The 24821-nt window shown below is 45.1% G+C and overlaps 1 protein-coding gene across 5 annotated transcripts in view; it reads left to right on the top strand.

Annotated features, from left to right (window-relative positions):
* Positions 1-24821, top strand: part of ERO1B (endoplasmic reticulum oxidoreductase 1 beta) — a 62882-nt gene that overhangs the window by 30189 nt on the left and 7872 nt on the right. For 2 of the 5 annotated variants that reach the window (XM_078616952.1, XM_078616956.1), the window contains exons 5-15: positions 3790-3875; positions 5243-5316; positions 6648-6768; positions 7773-7822; positions 9296-9328; positions 15475-15501; positions 18437-18529; positions 19970-20216; positions 20900-20969; positions 22555-22641; positions 23084-23217. In XM_078616952.1, coding sequence (XP_078473078.1) covers positions 3790-3875; positions 5243-5316; positions 6648-6768; positions 7773-7822; positions 9296-9328; positions 15475-15501; positions 18437-18529; positions 19970-20216; positions 20900-20969; positions 22555-22641; positions 23084-23217 — 1022 coding nt within the window. The remainder of the gene's footprint in view (positions 1-3789; positions 3876-5242; positions 5317-6647; positions 6769-7772; positions 7823-9295; positions 9329-15474; positions 15502-18436; positions 18530-19969; positions 20217-20899; positions 20970-22554; positions 22642-23083; positions 23218-24821) is intronic. The other 3 variants (XM_078616953.1, XM_078616954.1, XM_078616955.1) reach the window with 3 other exon arrangements.

Genomic DNA, 24821 nt, shown 5'->3' on the forward strand with positions numbered 1-24821 from the left:
GCAATACAGTATGTAATTTAATGTTGGTTTTGCCTATGGAAGTATATAGTACGGTATAGACGCGTGTGATGTAAGAGAATAAAGTTTAGATGGAAGCATATTATATAATTTTTTACAACGTAGAATTTTTCATGTATTACTTACTGTTAGTAACTCAGCTTATTGTAGAGTATAGTAAGTTTACTGATGATGCTATGTAGTTTATACTTTAGTTTGTCATGCAGTTTATACTGTAGTTTTTTACGTGGTTGTTTAGTAACTACAGCTACATACTATTAACATTCCTTTCCTTTGTTAATGCTCCCCCCCTTCCCCCCCCCCCCTTGATGCTGCTAATCCTGCATAATGCACGGGCATAGTATTGATTTGGAACCCCCCCCGCCCACCTCCTACGCATTTTCCATATGCTGAATTCCTCTTGATATGCAAATTATTTTGTTTAGGCGCTCTTCTTCCCACCTCCCCCCCCTCTAACCCAGCTTAAATATACGCTCCAAGCTTGGGGTGTTTCATTCTTCGCCTGAGGATGGCTGCTTGCGTTGTGGCCGAAACGTCGTGAGAATTGTTTTATTATGTTTTATTTTTATTATTTTATTACTTCCCTTCTACGTGACTTTACCGAAAGAACCAAGAAGATGAATCCCTGCAGTCACGAAAGCTTTAAATCGAAATTTAACCGCCTCTACGGGGAGGGTTTCCACATAACTTTGAGATCCTTCAACAAGCTCCGGGACAAGAAGGCTCAGCTAATCGAGTCTCTCACCTTTCTGAAGAGATGCCGCGACTCTAAGGTAATACCGAACGCATTTACACTAACATCTGCTGCTGTAACTTCTTCTAATGCGAAACGAATTCTGTCTAGAACTAGCTTAGCTCTTATCTCAGAGAAAATCAGACTTACGCGCACCGAACTAGATCAGTTAGACAAGACACTCTACAAATCACACTTATCCTTGAGTGCAACAATGTCCACATCGGATTGGGAACATGTGGAAAAAATGACTGCCTCTTCAGCTGCCGCTATGTCGACTAAATGTAAGGACAACTTGATTTCCAAATTCAACCGCCTCTCAAACAAGAAACCGGACCCACACATTGAAAAGCTAGATGTTAACAAAGTCGTAATTAATCGCAGTAACAGTCCTATTTCTGAAGGTTTGAAATCCGTTTTAGCTAAAGGACTAAACTTTGCAGTCACACCTAGACACATACCAGTTAATGATATAATTGCTCGAGTAGATGTAGCTCTCAAGGGCTTGAGTCACATCGCTGCAGACGTAGCAAGATCGGAAATCTCTGTAACCCTCAAAAACGCTAAGATGCCAGCTAGCAACATCAGCAAAGATGAGCGTTTTGAATTAGCTCAATTAAAAAAGAGGGATGACATTGTCATCCTCTCAGCCGACAAAGGCAATGCCACTGTCATCATGGACAAAATAGAATACAACAACAAAATTCAAGAACTACTCACCGATGGCAGCTATACAAAAATAAAAAGAGACCCCACCAACAGCCTCGTCTCCAAAACCAACAACATCATTTCTGCTTCAACCGCATTAATTGATCAGACCAAACAGTTCTCGTTGAAACCTTCTGCAGCCAGGCCACCAAGATTGTACGGCTTGCCAAAGATACATAAAGAAGATACACCTCTTCGTCCCATTGTCTCTACTATCAACTCCCCGACTTACAAACTGGCTCGTTTTTTGTCCGAAATCCTACGGCCTTTCACTGGAAAAACCACCTCTGCAGTACTAAACTCTACTGACCTGGTATCAACAATCAAGGGGATTGCCCTGTCCCCAGACGACCTGCTTGTCAGTTTTGATGTGGTTTCCTTGTTCACCAAGGTGCCTGTGCCTGACACCATCGCAATCATTGAAGACTTGGTTCATCAAGGACTGAATGCTGGGGTACCCCCCCTGGTGAGACACTGCTTAACCAATACATACTTCACCTGGAATGGAACCTTCTACAAGCAAATTGAGGGCACCCCAATGGGCTCCCCCTTATCTCCGGTTGTAGCCAACATCTTCATGGAGAAATTTGAGACGGACGCCATCCAGACTGCCACTCTACGCCCGACCTTATGGAAGAGGTACGTAGACGACACTTTTGTCATCTGGCCACATGGCCGGCCTGCTCTAGACCAATTTCTCGACCATATCAATTCCATACACCCAGCCATCAGATTCACCATGGAAGTCGAAAATGATGGCAAGCTACCCTTTTTGGATGTCCTAATCAAAAGGAGACCTGATGGTTCAATGAGCCACTCTGTCTACAGGAAAGCCACCCACACGGATGCTTATCTAAAACCGGATTCCCACCACCATCCATCCCAGAAGAATTCCCTCATCAAGACTCTATATCATAGAGCCCAATGCATCTCCGACCATGAACACATTTCCAGTGAACTCAAACACGTACGCCAAGCTCTTAAGGTTAATGGTTACTCCGACTACACAATCCGCAAAGCCATCACTCCAACCACCAAGAAGGATCCTGTTGAGGAGCCTTTCAAGACCATCACCTTACCCTACATTGCTGGGGTCACAAAAAAGATCTCCAAAATCCTGATTAAACACAAGATCCAGGTCCGATTCAACACAGTACATAAAATCCGTGATCTGGTACCGTCTGTAAAAGATGTGGTTCCAGACATACAGTACCCTGGTGTCTACAAACTAAGTTGCCTCTGTGGTAGCAGTTACATTGGGGAAACCAAACGACATGTCTCGGACCGCATCCGTGAACATAAAGCTGACCTGAAACACTGTAGGACAAACACCTCAGCCGTGGCAGATCACTGTTACAACTCAGTGGGCTCACATGACATTGACTTCTCCAAGACAGAGGTTCTCTGCAAGCCATCTGGCTATCATGAGAGATTCGTACATGAGGCGATCCACATTTACAAACACAGAGACAATTTTAACCGAGAAGATGGATTCTGGCTTAGCAATCACTGGAAGGACGTAATAAACCATTTTGATACACATTAGGGTGGGTAGAATAATACATAGTGTTATATTAAAAATGTATAAGGTATAGGGTGGTTTATAGCAATACAGTATGTAATTTAATGTTGGTTTTGCCTATGGAAGTATATAGTACGGTATAGACGCGTGTGATGTAAGAGAATAAAGTTTAGATGGAAGCATATTATATAATTTTTTACAACGTAGAATTTTTCATGTATTACTTACTGTTAGTAACTCAGCTTATTGTAGAGTATAGTAAGTTTACTGATGATGCTATGTAGTTTATACTTTAGTTTGTCATGCAGTTTATACTGTAGTTTTTTACGTGGTTGTTTAGTAACTACAGCTACATACTATTAACATTCCTTTCCTTTGTTAATGCTCCCCCCCTTCCCCCCCCCCCCTTGATGCTGCTAATCCTGCATAATGCACGGGCATAGTATTGATTTGGAACCCCCCCCGCCCACCTCCTACGCATTTTCCATATGCTGAATTCCTCTTGATATGCAAATTATTTTGTTTAGGCGCTCTTCTTCCCACCTCCCCCCCCTCTAACCCAGCTTAAATATACGCTCCAAGCTTGGGGTGTTTCATTCTTCGCCTGAGGATGGCTGCTTGCGTTGTGGCCGAAACGTCGTGAGAATTGTTTTATTATGTTTTATTTTTATTATTTTATTACTTCCCTTCTACGTGACTTTACCGAAAGAACCAAGAAGTTGTATAAAGGTGTCAGTTTTTGTACCAGTTGAAACGGTAAAAAACTACTACTACTTGCCGATGGTTGTCACCCTATCGCTGTGTGCAGTACCTGGAGGACATTAACGTTTGGGCTAAGGAGCAGCAGGAGTGCGAAGAGGCGAGAAAACTGGGAGCCATCGACAACACCATCAGGCACGCTCCACTCGCGTTGTTTAGGCAACGGGGTCGCATTTTGGGCGTTGATGGCTTGGTAGCTCGCTGCGGTGTTCTCGGGTTGTTCCATCATCCCCATCAGGGATCTCTCGAGGTCGAGTTTTTGATGGTCAGGGTGTGTGAGTACGCAGGTGGCTGATAAGGTCAATCCTGGAACCACGAATCTTGTTCGTGACAGTTTGGGTTGTTACAATGTGTCGTTTGGCACAATGTCCAACGTTTTGCTCGACGTGTTGGGAGCTTCTTTCAGGAACTGCATGGGGCAGTTCGCATTCTTCCTCGGTTATGTAAAGTTGCCAGATGATGCTGGTGTTCCTGAAAAGGCTCCTAGCACTTGGAGCAAAACGTCGGGCATCGCACCGAACAACATGTTGCAACGCGAAAATGCATCGGAAAGTCTTACAACACTACCGCAAAAAAAACCTACATCGTAGTGTTAATGGCTTGGTTTAAAATATATATATACATTTGGGGGTAAAGTCTTTTTTTGTCCATGCAAGAGATAATTTAATGATTCGTATGCTCAGAGATTCGATGAATCGTCACGATAAAATGTTGAGAGTATTCTGTCTCGTTTTTGCCATCCTGTTTTTGTTTCACGTCTGCCCAATTTGTACAGTTTCGTTCTCTCCCATTCCTGTGACACGAACGTTGGCTTAGAACTAATTTGCGTGCAATTTGCATGCATTGTAAACAATGTCACCTAATTTTTATGCGTTACACTCGATGAGCGTGTCAAGCGAACAAGTCTTGATTAATGGTTGTTGATTTGGTCCGTTACACGCCTGTTAATTGAGTGTTTATTTGAATGTGTGGACAAGGTGTCATTTGTAACTGTATGAGAGCTTATTTATTGTACTTTATATATAAAAAAAAATTACGGGACACTGATAAATAGCGAACCTACAGGTGAGATATGTTTGTACGTGACGTATCTGTGAGACTTTCACCACTTGTGCAAACCGTACATTAGCATCAAGGCCTCTCCGTAATAAAAGCCTATTTGCTAAGCAAATACAATTTTAACTTTTAACTGAAACCGTGTCGTTGTTAAATGGATTACCTTTTTAACCATGTTAAGACCCTACTGAGATGACAGGTATGATGGGTATTAGTATTTATATTAAAGCAAGTAAAGTTCAGTTTGTTAACAAAACAATTGGCTTGAATTTTGTTGTTCTGCCACGAATCTAATCCATTATTTTCCATAGCAGTGAGCATGATATTTCCTTATTATATATTTTTTTCTCTCCCATATCTGTGCTCTGCTCGTGTATTGGAGTTGTTTTTAAATAATGTCGATTTTAATTTTTTTTGTGATATTCCACCCCTTTTGATTTCCACAGTGACCAAAGCAAAGTGGCCTTCATCGACTGGGCAAGATATGATGATTCTCTGGATAACTTTTGTGAGATTGATGGCAAGTGGATCACACCACACGCTCTCACACAATACAACAAACTCATACAAATATAACATTCTACTTATGTTACTTCCTCCGTAATTTTCAGCTAATGCCGACCCCAACTTAGAGCTTCCTAGCCCATCGGTTTCTTCAATCTCCAATTAAATGTTTGTGTCCAAGTCCATTTACGTCAGTACGTTTGTTGTTGTACCTAGTCTGGTACAAGCGCCGTGGTGACATCACTGCCACTTAGTGACGAAAGGGCAGATGCTATTGTTGTTGTTGTGCTGGCAATGCAGCTGGTTATGGCCTGCATTTCATCATGGTGTTTTGGCTTTGACCAATGTCCTTGTAGTCAAGGATAACGGTCAAGTGGGAGTTGTTTGACTGTACTTCCCCATGCTGCTTGCGTGCAGGTTGGTGAAGTATTGGGGGGTGGGGAAGGTTTATTTATCATTCGCCCCTCGGATGGTGACGTGGCCTCACGGTGGCGCGTTCCGTCGCTCGTTCAGAGGTTCACGGTTCCAATCCAGCGGCCGCCCTGGTTATCACTGACGGTGTAATAACTGTAAAAATGCTTCAAAGTGGACGTTAGCTTTCCTTGACTTACTGCACTATAGTTGGGCCATCGTGTACCTGCTTAACGGTCTAAAATTTGCCAAATTTGCAAAATTACCCATAAATGACACAATTTGGAATTATACACAGCAATTACCCCCACCCCCCCCTGTCAGACATGTCCTAAGTCGCTCTTACAAATGGTACTATCCTGATCTCTTTGAGTTCTCACCAGGTAAGATTAAATGTATCTTGATAATGTGTCACGTGGTAATTAACACTTATGATTTGTTAAGGACTTGGGATAATATACTGATGATGTATATCATCATACTACCTTTTTCCCTACTCTAAAACAATTCTAAATTTAAAAAACTCCTTAAGTTCAAACTTTAAATGCACGTGGTTATTTGTCCATTTGTACCACGTCTTCAGATGTGGTTGCCTTTGGATTGCATATAAAATATTGAAATATGCTTTAATAATTTTTTCATGATATATGAAAGTAAAGTAACAGGGGCTGGGCAGGACACATCGCTGGAAGGGGCGATGACTGATAGTCAAGACTAACTATGCAATGGTAGCTAAAGGAGAAGACGTGTCCTTTAGAATACATCAACCGCAGGAGACGGAGCATCGAAATCGGATCGTGCGCATGAGCCAGACGGATTGTTCCGTCGCGAGACCGTGACAGATGGTGACGGCTTGAGGGGGGTGGAGGGATGTCTTCATCCAGCAGTGGATAGAAAATAACTGATGACGAGGTGATGTGCTGGGACCTTTTTTAGACGAGACTTCGCCCGACATGGAGTACGTTGACCTGCGGTTGAACCCTGAGCGCTACACTGGCTACAAGGGCCCGTCTGCGTGGCGCATCTGGAACTGCATCTACGAGGAAAACTGCTTCAAGTGAGAACGAGCACTGGTGCCACCTCGTGCCGTGCCATCCAAGAGCCCCCTCGTGGCTCCACGTTTTAGAGCTTTGACGATGGTTGGCTCCAGGTTCTGTTTTATTCTTGCGTACGGTAGCAATATGTCAGCGTCAAGGTCTGCTAGCCACGACGAGACGGCTGCAAGGAGAGAGTTCGTAAAGTTTTTCTGTTCCTCCTCCTCCGTCGTTCAAGGAGCGCAGGCGACAGTGGTTTACGATATGGTCCACAGTTTGGATTGCATGGGTCACAGCCGCACACTGCCTGTGGTCAGTGCCTTTAATAATAAAAATTACTAAGGAGATGCGCGCATCGGCCTGTTGATGTTCTGATGGTACACCATCAGCCGCATCATGATTCAAGGTTAACCTGTCCTTTAAATCTGAAACGATGATCCAATATAAACAAATAGGACCCATTTCTTATGGAATGAGATATTTAGATATCCGTTTTGTTCGCCTTCAACAGACATAAAATGACGTCGCAAAGCAGTTTATGTGAGAACCTGGGGGCTTATGGGACCCTGGGGTCCCGCCATAAGGTTCAATTACGATTTTAGCATTTGGTACAATATTCTAGATTTGCCTCCAAAACGTCGTGATTTTTGTTTTTTTATTTTATTTTCATTAATTTTGATATTTTACCTACGTGACTTTACCGAAAAAACCTAAGAATATGGTACAATATTAACACAATTTTAGGAGAAAGTTGTGTTTATATTTGGCACTCGCCCTGTTTAAAACCAGACAATTTGATCAAAGGGTTATTGCCCAAAAACTCGGGAGACTAATCGTAGCAAAAGTGCTTAACGGCAACTACGCAAACGTGTTTTGCCCTGACCGCCACCTTCCGGCATCCACACAGACAATTCAATACTTCCGAAGACAAACGCATGTTGCAACGCCTGACATATTCCAGTCTGCAATGTACAAATGTCTGCCAATATCCGAATGTTGCAAATGTGTTTTTTTTGTGTTTGTACAGGCCTCGCTCGGTGTACAGGCCACTGAATCCACTGATGCCACCCAATCGCGGTGAGTCCTTTTTTTTCACTTGATGGATATTACCCGTTTTGCGAAAACATATAAATATATGCGAATGTCAGGGAATGTTATTGCGTCCCGCAGAAAATTCATTAACACTACCACCTCCATCACATGTCGGTGGACAGCTCGCACAACTATTTGGCAACTGCAAAACGTGAATAATTTAAAGAAAATATTCATGTTGGCCACTATTCAGCTGCTGCGAATGATTAAACAAAATAACTTTATTTTTACAAAATACAGCTGGTTTATTATTGTTATCATCATCATCTCAGCTTGCTTGTTTAAATATTTAGCCGTATAATGTTTTAAACATTTGTATTGTCTCGTGTGATAATAAAAATAAGAATGACATTTATTTATCCAGGAAAGCCTCAATGAGTCTCAAGACTCGCGAGAGGGAGGAGGGTCTTGCATTAGGTTATTTGACCAGATCCTTTCTTTTTCAAGAAGGAATGTTTTGCATGCTGATTTAACCGGATTACCCAGAGAAACCCCACACCAAACGAGAGTATGACACTCAAAGGTGCACACAGATGGGTTCATGAACCCACTTTCCTCTCCTGCCACCTTTTGACCCTGTGGGTTTAGCAGTTGTAAAGCTCCAAGCTCCAAAGCACTGGATTACAGGAGTGGCATGCACCATCACATCTGACCCAATATTTTATATCAGATATTTGTTTAGATATTTTTTTTTTGTGTTAATTGCATTTATTTTTTTACATTGTTTGTTGTTTCCACTGAATGTTTTGTGTTGTTCTTTTCAATTATTTTGTTGGTTGCTTTTGTGTTTGGTCCGAGGTCTTTTTCAAAATAGACTTTGGTCTCAGTGGGGCTCTCAACCCATGCAAAAAGTCAATCGACAGTTAATCGTAGCACAGAAGGCGATGATCACACTTCCAAATACCTCTGTAATGTGTAGTGTAAACCGTTGGCGAGCCATCAATAAAAATTATGATGCCATGATCAAATGCTGTTGCCTGAAACGGCGACTGTTACCATATTCTCCAGATAATAAAACCCACTTTTTGCCACCGTGTGAAAGAAAAGTTGAGGTTGCATCGCATCATCCAGTAGGAGTGTGTATGTGTGGCTAGATTTGTCTAACTTTATTGAGTGAACCGGTCCTGGGACTTCCCTACATCGACTCGTCCTCAACTTATTACCTGGTGCGGTGTGTTAACATCGCCACGAGGGAGACAAAGGCGGTCGGGCGTGGTGCTGGCCACCAACCCCCTCATGTACCGTGCTGGCCTTCATAGGTGCTCGCTAACAGCACTTGCCCCAACAGTCTGTTAAGGGTATATGGGGGATCTTTGTTGTTTGGCCATTTTGTTATTACTTTATTGACGAAGAATTAAGGTATATTTTTTTCTTTTGGGACAGTGTTATTGCCAAATGCATTGACTTATCGTTTTCATACAAAGTTGTTAAATGCCTGCTGCCTGTTTATTTCCCCAGGTGAAGATGACGGTAAGGGTCTAACTGTGGGTGGTAAATATTGCATGTCCAAGGCAAAAAAAACTAACACTTGTGGCATCTGCATGCGCTCGCTGTAGCTGACTTGGCTTCCGTGCAATGAATTCCCCGTTGTATAAAAAACGTTCACATTTACCGTCTTAACATTGTGCCACTTTGTAAACTTGATGGGTAATATCCCTGAACGCCGATGGAATAGTTGCCCGATTTGTTTGAACATACCAGTATTAGCACAATAAATCGAGCAAATTGTTTCCTAAAAAAAAATATGGGCCATCCAGGAATCCAATTTGTCGGTTAAAGCTACAAAATCTATGCGAGGCTCGACCGGGGGGGGGGACACGTGGAGATCCCACGGGCCCTCCCCGTCAGCCCCGTCTACTTCTGCATTGCCACGCGCACTCCAACTGATAGCTCAGCCCACAGTGGATTTGCTGTTTGTGACGTCGGCCCAGCCTATTGCTCACAGTCCCCGCCCACACCTCTGCCAGCCCTGGCCCTTTCGGCGTATCACGAGTTGAGCGTGAGGCTGGAAAAATTTCAGACCGGCGCAGAATTCTGAAATTCACAAAGGCTTAAGGGGACACCGAGGAAAACCTTTTAACAACCTGGGACAGTCCGGGCCAATCCGGGACATCTGGTAGCTTTGCTTGATGCGAGCCCCTCCCTGCAATCATTGACTTAAGCACGAACCGAACTTTGTCAGCTGCTGCTTTTGCGTTGCCCCCTTGAATTGTTCGTCGTCGGTGTTTGTGCGTGTTGTACGTTAACCACTAATGCTCTAGTTCAGCCCTAGAAAAAAATGCTTCGTGGTGAGACGTAGGCGCACAGTCGGTGCATTAGCCCTGTCGGTAACCCAACTCTGCAGTGTGACTTTCCTCTGCTTTCGAGATCAGGTGAGATTGGAGTGCGCTCCTGGTGATTTGGCTCGGGCAGCGTAGATGGATGTAATTGCAGAAGGAGCCATCGTTCATCTTCTTAACGTATTGTGGGAGTTTTAAGCGGAAACGGATTACGCTTTTTTCCCCCCTGGAAATGTGTGAAGTTTAGTTTTTAAGCAGAAAACGTTTAAAATGTATTCAAGGTGAGAAGGTTTTTAACGTAAAATATTTTTTCCGAGGGCTGTACTAGGCTTATTGCTTCGATCAGTGAGATGACTAATGCATGTGCTTACTACCCTGCTCTGTCGGATCTGTTTCTGTATTTGTATTTTTGTACCTTTGCACTCCCTTGGCACCCCTTCGTACATTACGGGATAACACAACGGCCAGCAGTAGGCTCCGTTAAAAGCCAGCAGCACAGCTATTTTGTCACTCATCGTGAGAAAAGTGTGTCCACCAACCGCTCTGTGTCGCTTTGCACGCTGGAGTAATAAACTCGATGTCAGGGGTGGGGGAACCTACAGCCCATAGGCCAGACACGGCCCACAACTTAATTTGATACGACCCATAATTCCGTGGGACGTACTGCTATGAAACTGCCTGCAAGCTATGTTTATCTGTCACTGCAAACATCTCAGTCACACTAATACTAGAGATATATATTTTATACCTTGAAACACTTTATAATATTAGCACGTTCATTCTCACCTGTGCTCAACCTCAGGCACGGCAGTTAAAACAATGGTGCAAGTTTCTAAAATCCCTCCCCGACCCCCACCACTTCTGTTCGCCCAGAAGTATATAAATGTGTTCACTGCAGCAAATCAATCGGCAGGTCACGTCTGGCAGGGTAAAGTGTGGATACTCTCACCTCTAACAAGATATAGGGCCAGCGTGGAAGCAGGGGTCCAAAATTCTACTCCACAGCAGCTTTCTACAATTCCTTCTCGTGGGAGGCCCTTCTTGCCAGGAGTGGCATGGAGCAAGCACATGGCAGGGTTGCACCTTTTTACCACCTTACCAGTGAACGGTTGTCTTTCAAGTAGTTCTGAGCACACACGGGGTTAACACGTGCAGTCCTAGCCCGGCCGTAGTTTATTAACAGCCACGGTGTGGTTGCCTGCCCTAGCTACCGTAGAACCCAAGAGGGCCCTAGGTAAGGAAAGGGTTCCCCCTACCCCTCCTGCTCTTTGTGCCAGAGCTTGGTGGCACGCAAGGGACACGTTTGGTCGTGGAACCAAGGCTGGTGGATATCTCTGCTGAGCATTGGCGGAGCCCAGTGTGGCCCTTAAACGCCAGGCCCACACCCGAGCGATCGGCCTCGCAATCGGGCCACTCGCGAAATCGCACAACTCGCGAAATCGCGCAACTCACGAAATCGCGCAACTCGATCATCGCCTGCAACTGCTTTGTCCACATCTTGTTGAGCGAGTGGTTGCGCAACAAGGACATTCATAATCATAATATTTGTTTTTACTGGAGAAATCCGATGAGCTATGAAGCTCTTTATTTTTTTACAGATGTCTAACGCATTTAGAATTGTAACAGCTAATCATAAATCGCAAATCGCTATCTCTGCTGTAAGAAACCGGTTGCAATACTGCTCGCAACTGGTTGCACAAACAATTCAGTTGCTTGCAACGAAGTTACGAAAATGATCGCACAGGCGTGGGCCCGGCATCACACACGTCTATTCACATTTATGACGTTTGTTTTGTTTTATCCAATGTTCTTATCCTTGATTGTTTCACATCTTTGATTCACAACTCGTTCTTTGATTTGCAAGTGTTCTGATGAAAGTGGATGTGACATTACAATGGGAATTAGTGATATCATGCACAGGACCTGCGTTGTCATAAAATTATCAATTCGTATGAGCTGTTTTGTTCATGGAGCCTTAAACCTGAGCAGTTGACATCCACAATTTGGTATTTATAGTTTAGGTAATCATTGTGAATTAATATATTATGATTAACTATTAGGTCACATTAAACCCTGTGTAGATTGTTTTTCCATATCTTAACACCATAGTGGCAGAATTGTATCATTTTAAATAATACATTACACAACCTATCTTGAAATTCAAACACCAAATGAGCATACGCTACAGATTAGTGTTCATTTAATATTACATGAGCTTCATGTAATACATGTGCAAAGTCACTATACACAGATATACATTCCCACACACACATTTCATAACCTACATAACACTTGCATATGTACTGCGTACATACGTACACGTGCAACCTTTCAACAATCCACTGCTGGAAAGAGGACATTCCCATGTGCAGTTTGCGGTAATTACTTTTTGGTTCTTTCGGTAAAGTCACGTAGGTATGAAATAAAATAAATTAAATCACGACGTTTCGAGCGCAACACCGTCATCAGGTGTGACAACCAGAGCAAGAAACAATCTAGATCGTGGTAATTACTTGACCATTCTTCACCACACTGGTCAGTGTGGCTTGGTGAAGGTCGGATGCATGAATCTGGGAGCGTAGAAAGTACAGTACAACAATGGATGTTTCTGCACTGCCCTTTGTTGCCCATCACTTAAACCCCACACCGTATAGCAACCGGCTTTGCATAGTGGTGGTTCATCCCGAGAACGGTGCAGGCTCGGCCCTGCTGAATTTCTGACCTCTGACCTCTGACGAGATCGGGTTCACTTCAACTGCTTTGCTCGTCAGCACAAATCTGGCTGTCGCCTGACGAAGCTGGTTGTACTTACTGGCGAAACGTCGTACTCAGATTGTAAATGTTGTGGCTTGGCTCTCCAACACACAACCGGTGTGCTGTACTAGTGACGAATTGGCGACGTTCTGTTTACGCGACTACCCTTACTAGTTTGCTGTGTCAGGTGGTGGCGGGTTTAACGACACATTTATATATTTACGCGACCTAACCCAAAAACCCCTCTTATAGATTATATTATGAATTCCCTAATTATCGATAATGCATACGCAACAGCCGATTCCAACATTTTGTGCGGTTATTTTTCACGTTGTGCATGCAAAGATATCTGGCACGTTAATTGTATTCAGCATCGCTGTTAAATTATACAAAGTGATAGTTATTAAGTAGTGCAACAACAATGAAGTTTACACTTGCATCATTAATTCCCATGTGATTGTCACTGCCGCTGAAAAATGTGATGCTCCTACCACATTACAATTGTTTGACTGTACGCATGCTTGGTGTTGAATATCACTTTAACAAAAAATCTTTTTAATACGCACAATATAGATTTCTTTGTCGACGTTTTTTAAAATTCTCTTCATGTCACGACTGAATTTGCAACTTATCACCGCGTCGACTTGGTTTTACAGAAATATTTGTACCTAAATGACTGATTATATTTCTGTTTTAATCTGACGAACAGAGGACGTTTTAATTCGCCACGTAATACGCTGTTAAATTTAAATATGTAATTTAAATGATGTGCTCGTAGGCAGTGTGGCACTTAGAATGTAACAGTTTCTACAGGGTCATCAATTATTGTGATTACTTGGTAATTTTCTACAGGCTGTCAGTAGAAACCAGACATTACATTCTGTCGGTAAAAAGCCAGAAATTGCATTCTTTAATGAGATGATGTAGTTACATTGCAAATCGTTAGTACTTAGAATATGCATTAATTGATGGGACGTTTATAGTTCAACAAAATTAAATAGATAGGAGGCAGCGTTAATTAAATATGCTTTTATTTTTGCACTGACTTAAGGTTCTTCCAGGCAGCACAGCTGCAAGGACACGTCTCAGTTCTGGTTCCAGTGATGGTTGAAAGTCATGTGACATTCACGCAGTTGACCATACTTCACCACGCCGGTCCGTGTGGGTTGGTGAATGTTGCAGCGATTTCACTCGCCGCTGATGTTAGCTGTGGCCGTGAATTAAACTCTGGTCACCGGATTCATAGTGTAGCGCCAAAACCACTGCACCGCCACTCTCCACCCCAATTGACACTCATACCAAACGATTATTATTATTATATATAAACCTTATTGCATATGGCAGCATCATTAAGACATGGGTAAATACGTGTTAAGTTATTCTCACTGGTTGAGTAGTACACAATATGGAATTGTTGAAACACGGAAGTGTTGAACATCAAGAGGGGCTTGTCAGCAGCTTAGAGTGTATGCCATTGTATGCCACTACGTGCGTGGATGTGCGTAGCTGCCGGTAAATAAATACTACAGACATTGATTGGACAGCCCTTTCCACCGATTAGAAATACTTCTTTTGTCCAGTGCAAACAAATGCATGTTGGAATATAGACTCTCTAGATAAATACATTGTAATGTCCCATTTTAGTTTTGGGTTGATGGGCAGTTTGTGTATTTGTTATTGCGCGTTAGCCAAAGTTTTGGAATCGCAATGCGTATTTATACGGCATCTAAATGCAACGGCATCCCAAAGAGGCTGTACAGAATCGGTGGGCGTGTTCATTCCACAGAGAATTAGGCATTCCGACATCATCATCATCGTTGTCCATCTCATTTTATGATATTCTGCTCCATCTTTGTTGGCCAGTTTGTCGGGGTGCTCCTGTTCATGGCCGAGCGGCCCAGTCCTCCCAACGGCCAGATCTTCCCACAAGTCGGGGACTTGTGCCTCACCGTAGGGGACTTCTCAGTCGATGCTGGCTGGAGTTGCTAGTCGGTCGTAGGCAGAGGAGAAAAAGAGTCGAGCCTGGACTTGAACAGGGCCAGGGAGTTGATTCACAGGTATTAGGTTTGATTACTTATCGTGGCAGCTGACGCATCGGCGCATCTATCTCAACAGCTCGCAAATGTTAAGATATGCCTGGCTTGAAATGAAGTGAAGTGTTATATCCATAGCTCCTCACACTCGTGTAGGAGCAGAGATGAAACGTGTACAATTTACACGAGGTATTGACCATTATTTTCCTAAACCGCACAGTGTTAAATTTGGTGGCCCTGTCAAAGTTCTTACTATCGTGATTTTTTTTATTTTTCGGCAACATTTTCAATTAAAGCATCGACCCAAGCGAGTGCCATTTTTAACACGGCACCCCGACGTTGCATTTTTGGGAATCTACGCTTGACTGGTGACGATGGACGGTAGAGACAAGCGTGTGAAACGACTCGCCTGGTCGTCTTCCCTTTCCAATCGGTTTTCCACTGCTTGCGTGAGAAGCCGATGATGTTGGCGGTGGCCAAGCAAGCGGTAATGAAACCGGCTCCTGTATTATAGGAGCCAAATTTCCGCGTCATCCCTCGTGACCCGTGTGCGTGTGTGTTGCCGTTGCAGGAGAGGGGTTTTACACGTGGCTCGAAGGTAATGACGGGGCTGTAAGCGCGCCACCAGGGCAGGATAGGCTGGGCGAGCCTCCTCTCGGACAAATAATATAAACCAGATTGATTAGGGGTCAGCCGGATGGTTTTTGTGGGCAGTTAGATGGCTTCGTGGGTAGATGGCTTTAGTGACCGCTAGCCAAGTCTCTCCAAGTGCATTGTTTCATGGTTCAGATCTAACTTCATTCATGGCATGAATTTCAAACAAGTGCACCTTCTCGATTTAAATCTTTCGTGACTGCAGGGATTCATCTTCTTGGTTCTTTCGGTAAAGTCACGTAGAAGGGAAATAATAAAATAATAAAAATAAAACATAATAAAATAATTCTCACGACGTTTCGGCCACAACGCAAGCAGCCGTCCTCAGGTGAGGGGAGACAGCAAGCAGCCGTCTTCACCTGAGGACGGCTGCTTGCGTTGTGGCCGAAACGTCGTGAGAATTATTTTATTATGTTTCATTTGTATTATTTTATTATTTCCCTTCTACGTGACTTTACCGAAAGAACCAAGAAGAAGTGCACCTTCTGTTGTGCCTAGGCATGACATTTTTTTATGCATTTCTCTATCGTAGAGAATTATTGCGTGCCAGTTTGTAGACCAGGAATTACAATATTTATTTGTGTGGCTACGTGGTTGTTGGCAGGAAGCAGCGCAACAGAAACCCATTGTTGTGCAGCACTTCTCTGTTCCCACGTCTTTGCTGCCTGCCATCGCCCATCCTGCGCTGACCAGCGTGGTGAAGTATGGTCAGTTAACCCCCACAATGCTCCGTTGACACGTGACGTGAAAGTGCACATCGCACTTATAACTACATTCAATCGGAGTCCTGGTTTTCAGACAAAATAGAATATTTAAAAAAATTTTACCATCTCAATACAGCAGTAGTTTCAGTGTAGCACTGTAGGATTGTTGTCCTTCCACCGCACCTCCGATTATCACGGGCTACGAACGGTGCGAAAGAAGTTCAGCGTACACTAATTTCTCTAATCTAGCCTCGTTCACGATGTTCACCGTAATTCGCAGCGACCGGTGTGCCCGTGAGAGAGGGGGGAGGAGGAGGCTAGGCCCAGTGCTGTGTCCTGTGCTGGTGCGCGCTTACGCCCTGCGATTCATTTACAAACCCGTGCCACACAATCCCCCCCTTCTTGCTCACCCCCCCCCCCCCTCTTCGCGCGTGCCTCACCTTGACAAGCGAGCGGCTGGACCGTGGGGACTGGCGATACGGCCCAGCTTTTCGCGTGGTTTTGCCGCTTGCTGCAAAGGTTTCGCGGTTCGAACCCTGCGGCCTCCCCTTGATAATGTTGCCGTGTTGTCGACCCGACGCATACAACGCCGTCTGCTTCGCATTTGATGTTACGTTTCCCGTTGTGTTGTTTGAACAAAAAAAATAGGCTGTGTCTGCCACTGTCATCATTCAGATCTGACATTTGAAAACGTACCTTTCACAGGACTTGTTGCTCTGTTATAGGTGTGTATTTGGTGTTTTGACATCTGAACACCTGTATTATGCCGTAAAGGGTAAAGCCTGTTTTGATCATCTTAATACTGACAAAAGGGTCCCGGAGATAAGATTAAAAAAAATTACTCGGTTGGAGCAAGACGGCAACGTCGCCCTCTACTGCGAGACCACTGCAGACGTGAACTCGGCACCTTCGCGATCGCCTTCATGGTATAATAAGATTCGTAGGGCTTGTGGGGTCCACCGCATTGGTCACCGCTGCGTGAAGCCACAGCCATGTCTGCTCACGAGTGCCACAGGTCACCGCAGACCGACAATTCTGGTCGACGTGACGAAACACTTGAGATGAAATGACCGAACGTCTTCCGAGAGCTCAACTGGACTCATGTTGCTTTAAAAGGCTGACCTTGTGGAACAATGCAAGATGCCGGTTTCAGTTTTTATTATTTTTGAGCTTATCTACCCAACGTCTTATCACTCTTACACAGGAGGGTCCGGCCAATTTTTCACGGAAGGGGTCGATGATTTCCCGTGTAGATTCCAGTTGGGCAGCGTGCGTGACTTGCTACTTGCAATCTCGAGTGGTGGTTTTATACAAGGTCCACGCTGTTGGCAGGAGCAGTGTGGGTTGATGGCGCAAGCAACTTGTTTGATCACCTGGCCGGTAAATGGAAGTCATTGGAGACAATCCCCTGTGTAAAGAGCAGCTGTTGCCACAACCCCCCACCCCCACGCCTTCTGTGCTCATATGCAATGGCTATTGGCCTAGAGGATATTTACACTTTGAGGGTTCCTTATGGCAAGATGTAATCACAACATATGGCAAATTATACCCGAGTGTGTGGGCAGCCCATTGATAGGTCCAATAAGCCTACCCTTTACGGAGTACATTTTATGAACATGAATTGGTTCCCACCATCTGGTGGCTTATAATGAAAGTTGATCATCATCATGAGACATTCTTAATCCACTGCTGGATGAAGGCATTCTGAAGGCGTTGCGACTTCTCCCGGTTCTGAGAAGTAATCGCCTAGCACCTGTGCATGAGCTGATGTTATTGATCCATCTCGGTGTAAGTCCTGTTGGACGAGTTCTGCTCTTTGGCTGCAACTCCGTCATTGTTTCCGGAGGCTTGGGATCGTATGACAACAGTTGCAAGCGTAGGCGTTTGTGTTGCGATTATTTTTGTATCCAAATGCAAAATGGAACCGTTTTGGAATATCGTTTGCTCCTTGTTAATGTTGACATTTGTTTCAGCTAATTGCTAAAGTCGAAGTCGGGAGGGCGGAAATTAGGCAAAGCTTTTATTGGTACGATCGTCTATGACCCGACGAAAAATTCGAATCTGCGTGTTAAGTTTGCAGACCTCTGCCCAACTTCCTGCGTTTTCCAATCTGCTTTCTGCTGCTGCTGAACGACCTCCGTTGCACGCTCATGATGGATTTGCTGTGGTTCATAGGTCTGTGTCTAGAGAAGAGGGTGTTCTACCGTCTCATCTCGGGTCTCCATTCAAGTATCAACATTCACTTGTCTGCCCAGTACCTCGTGGAAGGTACTTTATTTTCACCGTCGTTATCACCATACGCTTTAGTCAGCTACAAATATAAATGATCAATAACTTAGACTTGTCACGCGCCGCACACAGTGTTCGCTCGCTCTCGAAGGGTGAGAACAACTCGGGAATCGCACGCAAGTGGGTAAGGCAGTAGCCACGTGTTAAGCCGGTGCCAAGTTCCACCCCAAGCTCTGTGATCCTCTATACGTGAAGTAGGTTATCGGCCAGTGAATGAGTGTTTACACATGGGAGGAAACCGGAGGACCCGGCGAAAATCCATGCGTGCGAGGGGACAACACTCCATGTCCTACAGATGTAACGGATGGAATTCCTACTTGCTGTACTGGCTTGGCCTGGCCAGCCAGGGTATGGCCCCCCGACGCCCACGGGAAAGGAGCTTCACAACATTGGTGCGATCCATCAACCCTCGCTGCCGCTCCCACAGGCAGCAGCGAGGGTTGACCAACCGTGCTAATCGCACCTTCGATTGGCTCGCTTGGCTACGTTATGGTGTGAAAGAAGTTCTACATGAATACAAAGTGCCGGATGACAGGCCACCTGCAGCAGCATAGCCACCACCACCACCCAGATGACAGAGCTGGCATCGTTCATTACAAAACACATTCCATTTGATGCCTATGGCACGGTGTTAATTTAGTGAACGAAATCAGTCAAAAAAATGTTTTAGTCAACAATGAAAGAGTGGGGACTGCCAGCTAGAGACCGACGTGTGACTACGACGAGACGTGAGTAACGAGCCTGACTGAAGGCGCAGACCGATACAAGCACGGTAATTGTCTATACGTGCTCGTACAAAGATGGAGTGAATTCACCGATTGGCCGACCTGATCGCATTGGGGAGAGAAGGTGAAAATAGGGCGCTCCTCGCACCAACACAGAGAGAGAGAGCATCACCACTTTGAAACTAGAAAAATGACATCTGCACCCCTCCCACCTTCCCTCTCCTCTCCCCTAAAAATACCACGTTTCCAAACGTTTCCCACTATGCGAGTAGGGGGGCAGTGAGCCCCAATCGCTCTTCCCTGTGCTCACACCGTGGGCACCTGGCCGCGGGCTTGTCCATGAAATAATTGCACCCCTTTCCCCTAGCGCTCGTGCTTTGTAATGGGCTCTTGCTTCAGCATATATAGTTACAAAAATAACAACCTGTTTTTAGTCCACGTGCCACAGCAGAAATCGGTACCAGCTAGTGTAGCAAAATCTTAGTGGTGGCCACGTGTTTATGCGGTCTGTAGGAGTAAAAGATTTGATCGCGCGCTCATTTCAAACGGTCATCGCGCACACATCGCTGTTATCATCCACATTTACAAAATGGGAAGCCGCGAAAGCTCCCGCATTGGTGGCCCCACCGGTGAAACGTCCGTCCCTACCGGGGGCTCGCAGACCATAATTTTGTCTTGAATCCTCTCCCGGCAGACGGCTACAGCAAGGCCCACTGGGCGCCCAACGTCAATGAGTTCCGCAAGCGCTTCGACCCGTCGACGACAAGGGGCCAGGGCACGCGCTGGCTGCGCAACCTCTACTTCCTCTACCTCATCGAGCTGCGCGCCATCTCCAAGGTGGCACCCTTCTTCCTGCGACCCAGCAGCAACCTGTACACGGGCAACGCTAAAGAGGACCACCAGACCAAGGAGCTGCTGCTGCAGATCCTACAGCTCGCCAAGTGAGTACGGAGGCTTCCAAATTATTCTGGGTTTTTTTTCCCCGCTTGCGCTATCCGCGGCCGTGTCGCGGTCCGTGTCAGCGTGGCTCGCGGAAGCACGGGTTCCTATTTTTTACACGCTTCTTATTAACTCACTCTGTCTGTTGTTTTCGTTGTTGTATCCTCAAATCTTGTAACTCAATTTTTACCCACTTACCAATGTGGTATCGACTGCAAACTTGGGAAACGTATGTCATACCGATGACAATACTATATTCTATCATAAAAAATGTTTTTAAACGTTCTTTTTTATATGTTATGTTTCGGCTTGGCTCTAATTGTCCACGGTAAACTGACGTTGGCTGTAAATCACCACGGTCCCTTACGTCATGGCAAGCTTCGGGGTCACTTTCTGGAGTCGTGGAGTTCTACCATTACTAGTAGGGTACATTTCATTAAAGCGTGTTTAAATTTTTTTTTTTAATATTACTTTTTTACTCCCATTCTTTCATCCCTGCACTGGCTCCCTGTAAAGTACAGCAGTGGACTTCAAGATTCTGCCTCTCACGTTTAAGCCCTTGAATGGGCTGGCTCCCGAAGTATCTCGCCAATCTGCTCAAGTTTTATATACCACTGCGAGAACATATATTGGCTGATTTCTGGTCTTACTCATCATTCAATTCCAATGTTTCTGTTTTAACCAGGGAGTTCCCGATGCATTTTGACGAGACCGCGATGTTTTCCGGTAACGAGAAGGAGGCGCAATTACTCAAGGTGAGGCGTTGACGTTCATCTTTCCGCATTTGCGGTTTTGGAGCGATATTTTCCGTGATTAAATTCGAGATCGTAATGCATGATCCTGCACAAAACAAAGACAAAATTCCCCCGTATAGCCTACACGGACGGTTTGGGCAAGTGCTGTTATCGATCACCGGGACGGCACACGGAGGGGGTGGGTGGCCGACACCACTGTGGTGATGAATTTTGATTTAAAGCTTTCGTGACTGCAGGGATTCATATTCTTGGTTCTTTCGGTAAAGTCACGTAGAAGGGAAATAATAAAATAATAAAAATATCAAACAATAAAAACTCTCACGACGTTTCGACTGCAACACAAGCAATCATCATCAGGTGTGAAATCTTGCTGTGGATTTCACACCTGATGATGATTTTTATTATTTCCCTTCTACGTGATTTTACCGAAAGAACCAAGAACACTGGTGATGTTTACATACCACAAGAGGTACTCATTTGAGACTGAGTCTACCTAGGGGAAGCCCAGCACTAGTTCAGATAATCGTCACTGGTGTTGGTCATGAGCAGGAATCGAACCCAGGCCGCCGGCTTCGTAGCGCAGCGTTCTAACCACTCTACCGCTCCCCCCTACACACACACACATACCCTTCAATATATGGATTCAGTTCGTGTACAGCTCTTATGTAGGTTGCCTGCCAAAGTCAATGCACTGGTCATAGGAATCGGGGAGCCTCGATGGCCTTGCCTAAAGTGAGGTTAGTATTGTGAGCGCCTCCACCGTACGGTACGGGGGAACAGATGGGTTAGTTGGCAGGCGTGCCATTTTCAACGTGAGCGTGTTACGAGTCTGTGATGTGGATGGAAAGTTACCCAGGTCGGACCCCATTGCAGCATAGGGCCACCTACTGGCAGCAGGCGTGGCTTGCCTTCATCCAGCAGTGCGTAGATCATGGCTGATGATGAAAATACTGTGTGGTGGCAGCAGGGGGGGTTGTGCTGGAAAGACACGAAGGGAGGTGGAGCGAAATATTAAACATCTATGTCGTGGCTCATGGTGATGATGATCGTGATACCAGATGGAGAGAAAGAGGGAGTGGGTGGGGAGCAGTCAGCATGATGTTTTAGACAGAGTCTTCGCACTCATTACACGCACAAAGTGCTTGCCACAAACGAACCACAATACCTTGCTGATCTCGTTAAGGAGCATAAACCATCACTGGAACTCTGGTCATCCTCGCAGCGGCTTTTGGCTGGCCATCGAACAAGACGTTCACCGCATCGTGCGCTTTCAGATGCGCTTCTGCCCCCGTCTGGAATGCTCTTCCGATATTAGCAAACCACTGGAGCTATGCACAGTCAAATCTAGCTTGAAAACTCATTTATTTCGAACTGCTTTTTGTGTTTAGTTTATTGTCCTTCCCCCCCCAGTCTTCCGATTAGCACGGTTGGCCACGTACGGCCGCGAAAGAAGTGCAACATGCATACGTACACGTGGATGGCAATTGAAGTGGACACGTTGCCACGCACACTTCCGCGACAGTGTGGCAGCGGCTGCCGCTTGCTCGCGGTGGTGAAGTTTTTGTTGTCTCTGCCCCGTCTGTAGGAGGAGTTCCGGTTGCACTTTAAGAACATCTCGCGGATCATGGACTGCGTCGGCTGCGACAAGTGTCGCTTATGGGGAAAGCTGCAGGTAAATCTTCTTAGTTGGGTGGTTTGTACGATCCTCCAACCTTGATATGTGCTTGCTTAGCAGCGCTTTTATCCTGTAGACCTTGAAACAGAACGAGGAGTGTTGCCGTACAGACAGAGCATGTCAAGCATGCACAATAGGTTTGTTATAATACCTTTATCGAGCTGTGCATTTGACAGAATGGCTATAAATAATAATAGAAGTTGCTCAAATGGAATCTGCATCGCGGTTATCGCCCCCGAGAGCGAAAACATGCAGGTCCCTCCTTAACAAGAGTCGTGAGGCTGTGTGTAGCAGTCTTGGTAAGCAAGCCTAATCGCACCTCCGATTAGCACGGTTGGTTGCGTACGGTGGGAAAAAAGTTCACACGTGCACACGCGTAATTATAACACTAAAAAAAATATAAATGTAATTGCTTTGTTCTTTCTCGGCTGTCCGACAGACGCAAGGGTTGGGCACGGCGCTGAAGATCCTGTTCTCGGAGAGGGAGATACGGAAGCTGCCGAAGCAGGGGCCCTACCCTCCCTTCCAGCTGACTCGACAAGAGATCGTCGCTCTCATCAACGCGTTTGGGCGGTGAGGCCTCCACTTCCAGCTTCCTCCCAGCCTGATCCTAGCCCTGCAGCAGGAGAGAAGGGGAGCCTACAGCCTATGGGCCAGACATGGCCCGCTGCTTAAATTTGTATGGGCCGTCGGCTAGCTCGTAGCTGCTTTCATCAAAGGCCCAGAAAAATAATATTTATCCATCGCTGCAAAGCATCTTTCAGCCGCACCAAGCAAATACTGGAGGGGAGCATTTTTGACCCGGTAATACCGGTTTTCTTTTATCACATTCAGTCACTTGTATTACTGCAAGGAGGCCCTTATAGTGACAAACTAAGTGAAAAATAAAAGTTGAATGTGATGTTTTCTTGTCCTCTCCATGGCGGCTAAGCTGGGATTGTCAGCTCTCTACATTTCAGTGCCCAGTTAATAATAATTCACATTTGTAAGTAGACCTGTCAACCCCTTATCAATGCCTATCTTATTACAGACCAATTCAGACCTTATTGGTCACCCCTTGTAATTCTCAACGTTCATCCTACAAAGTCCCATCACAAGGGAGAAACACAAAGAAATAGACAAATCACGTTTTTTGCCCGTATTGAAACGGCTCTATGCCGTATGGAACTGAACTCAATTTCCCTTTTAACCGTGTAGGTTGTCAGATGTGTATGTGTAAAGGCGCATTCATCCGTAGATCTCAATGCGCACCCCGTGTATGGAAAGCAGGAAATTAACAGAACCTGCAGGGTTAACGGCCAGAACTAGGGGGGTAAGGGCCAGTTTAACGAGGTGAGTTTTCAAGATAGCTTAAATATATCTAACGGCTCCGATTGTCTTATCAGCATAGACAAAGCCTTCCAAAGCTTGAGAGCTGCACTGGCAAAAAGCCCGATCACCCCAGGAAAAACGAGCCTTGACCTCGGAGCACTTAGAAGGCGGCGATCCGAAAATCTCAAATTAATCTGTAATCTACACTCGAGTGCTATTTTAATTTTCAAAAAATTGCATGGAACATTACCGCTAAACATGTACGAAATTGGCGCGGGGCCTTTGATCACCTGCACTTCAGAATAGAGTTGTGAAGTTGATGTTTTCAGCCTGGTTACAAATTACTGCATCAAAACACCCATCCTACTGAATTAGATTTCTCACTTTATGCGGCTAATTCCAGCTCTGAGGATTACCTCTTTGGTTTTTGTTGCTGTGTGATCAACACTATGCAGGGCATATAGACCCTGCTGGCCTAGTATAGGTAAAAGAAAGGATAATGGGGTGACTTCAGAAGTAGTTCTATGACATCTTCTTCTGGGGGGGGGGGGGTGGGTGCGGGTTGTGGTCTCTGACACAATGTGGTACACTTCACACTACCAGAGTTCCAAATGGAAAAAAAAAACAATCTCGTGTCGTGACGTCAACATTTATGAATAATTAATTTGATGCCCCTGTAGCATCACAAGAGGGATAAGGCTGAGGGGCAGATGTGCCTTTGCTGGAGCCAAATAAATTTCGATTTAAAGCTTTCGTGACTGCAGGTATTCATATTCTTGGTTTTTTCTTATACGTGACTTGACCGAAAGAACCAAGAATATGGGGCCAAATATTTGCGTGATATCTCCTGTGTTTCAATTTTGCAT

The sequence above is a fragment of the Lampetra planeri genome, chromosome 52 (assembly GCF_965212315.1).
Source record: "Lampetra planeri chromosome 52, kcLamPlan1.2.h2, whole genome shotgun sequence".
Taxonomy (NCBI): Eukaryota; Metazoa; Chordata; class Hyperoartia; order Petromyzontiformes; family Petromyzontidae; genus Lampetra; species Lampetra planeri.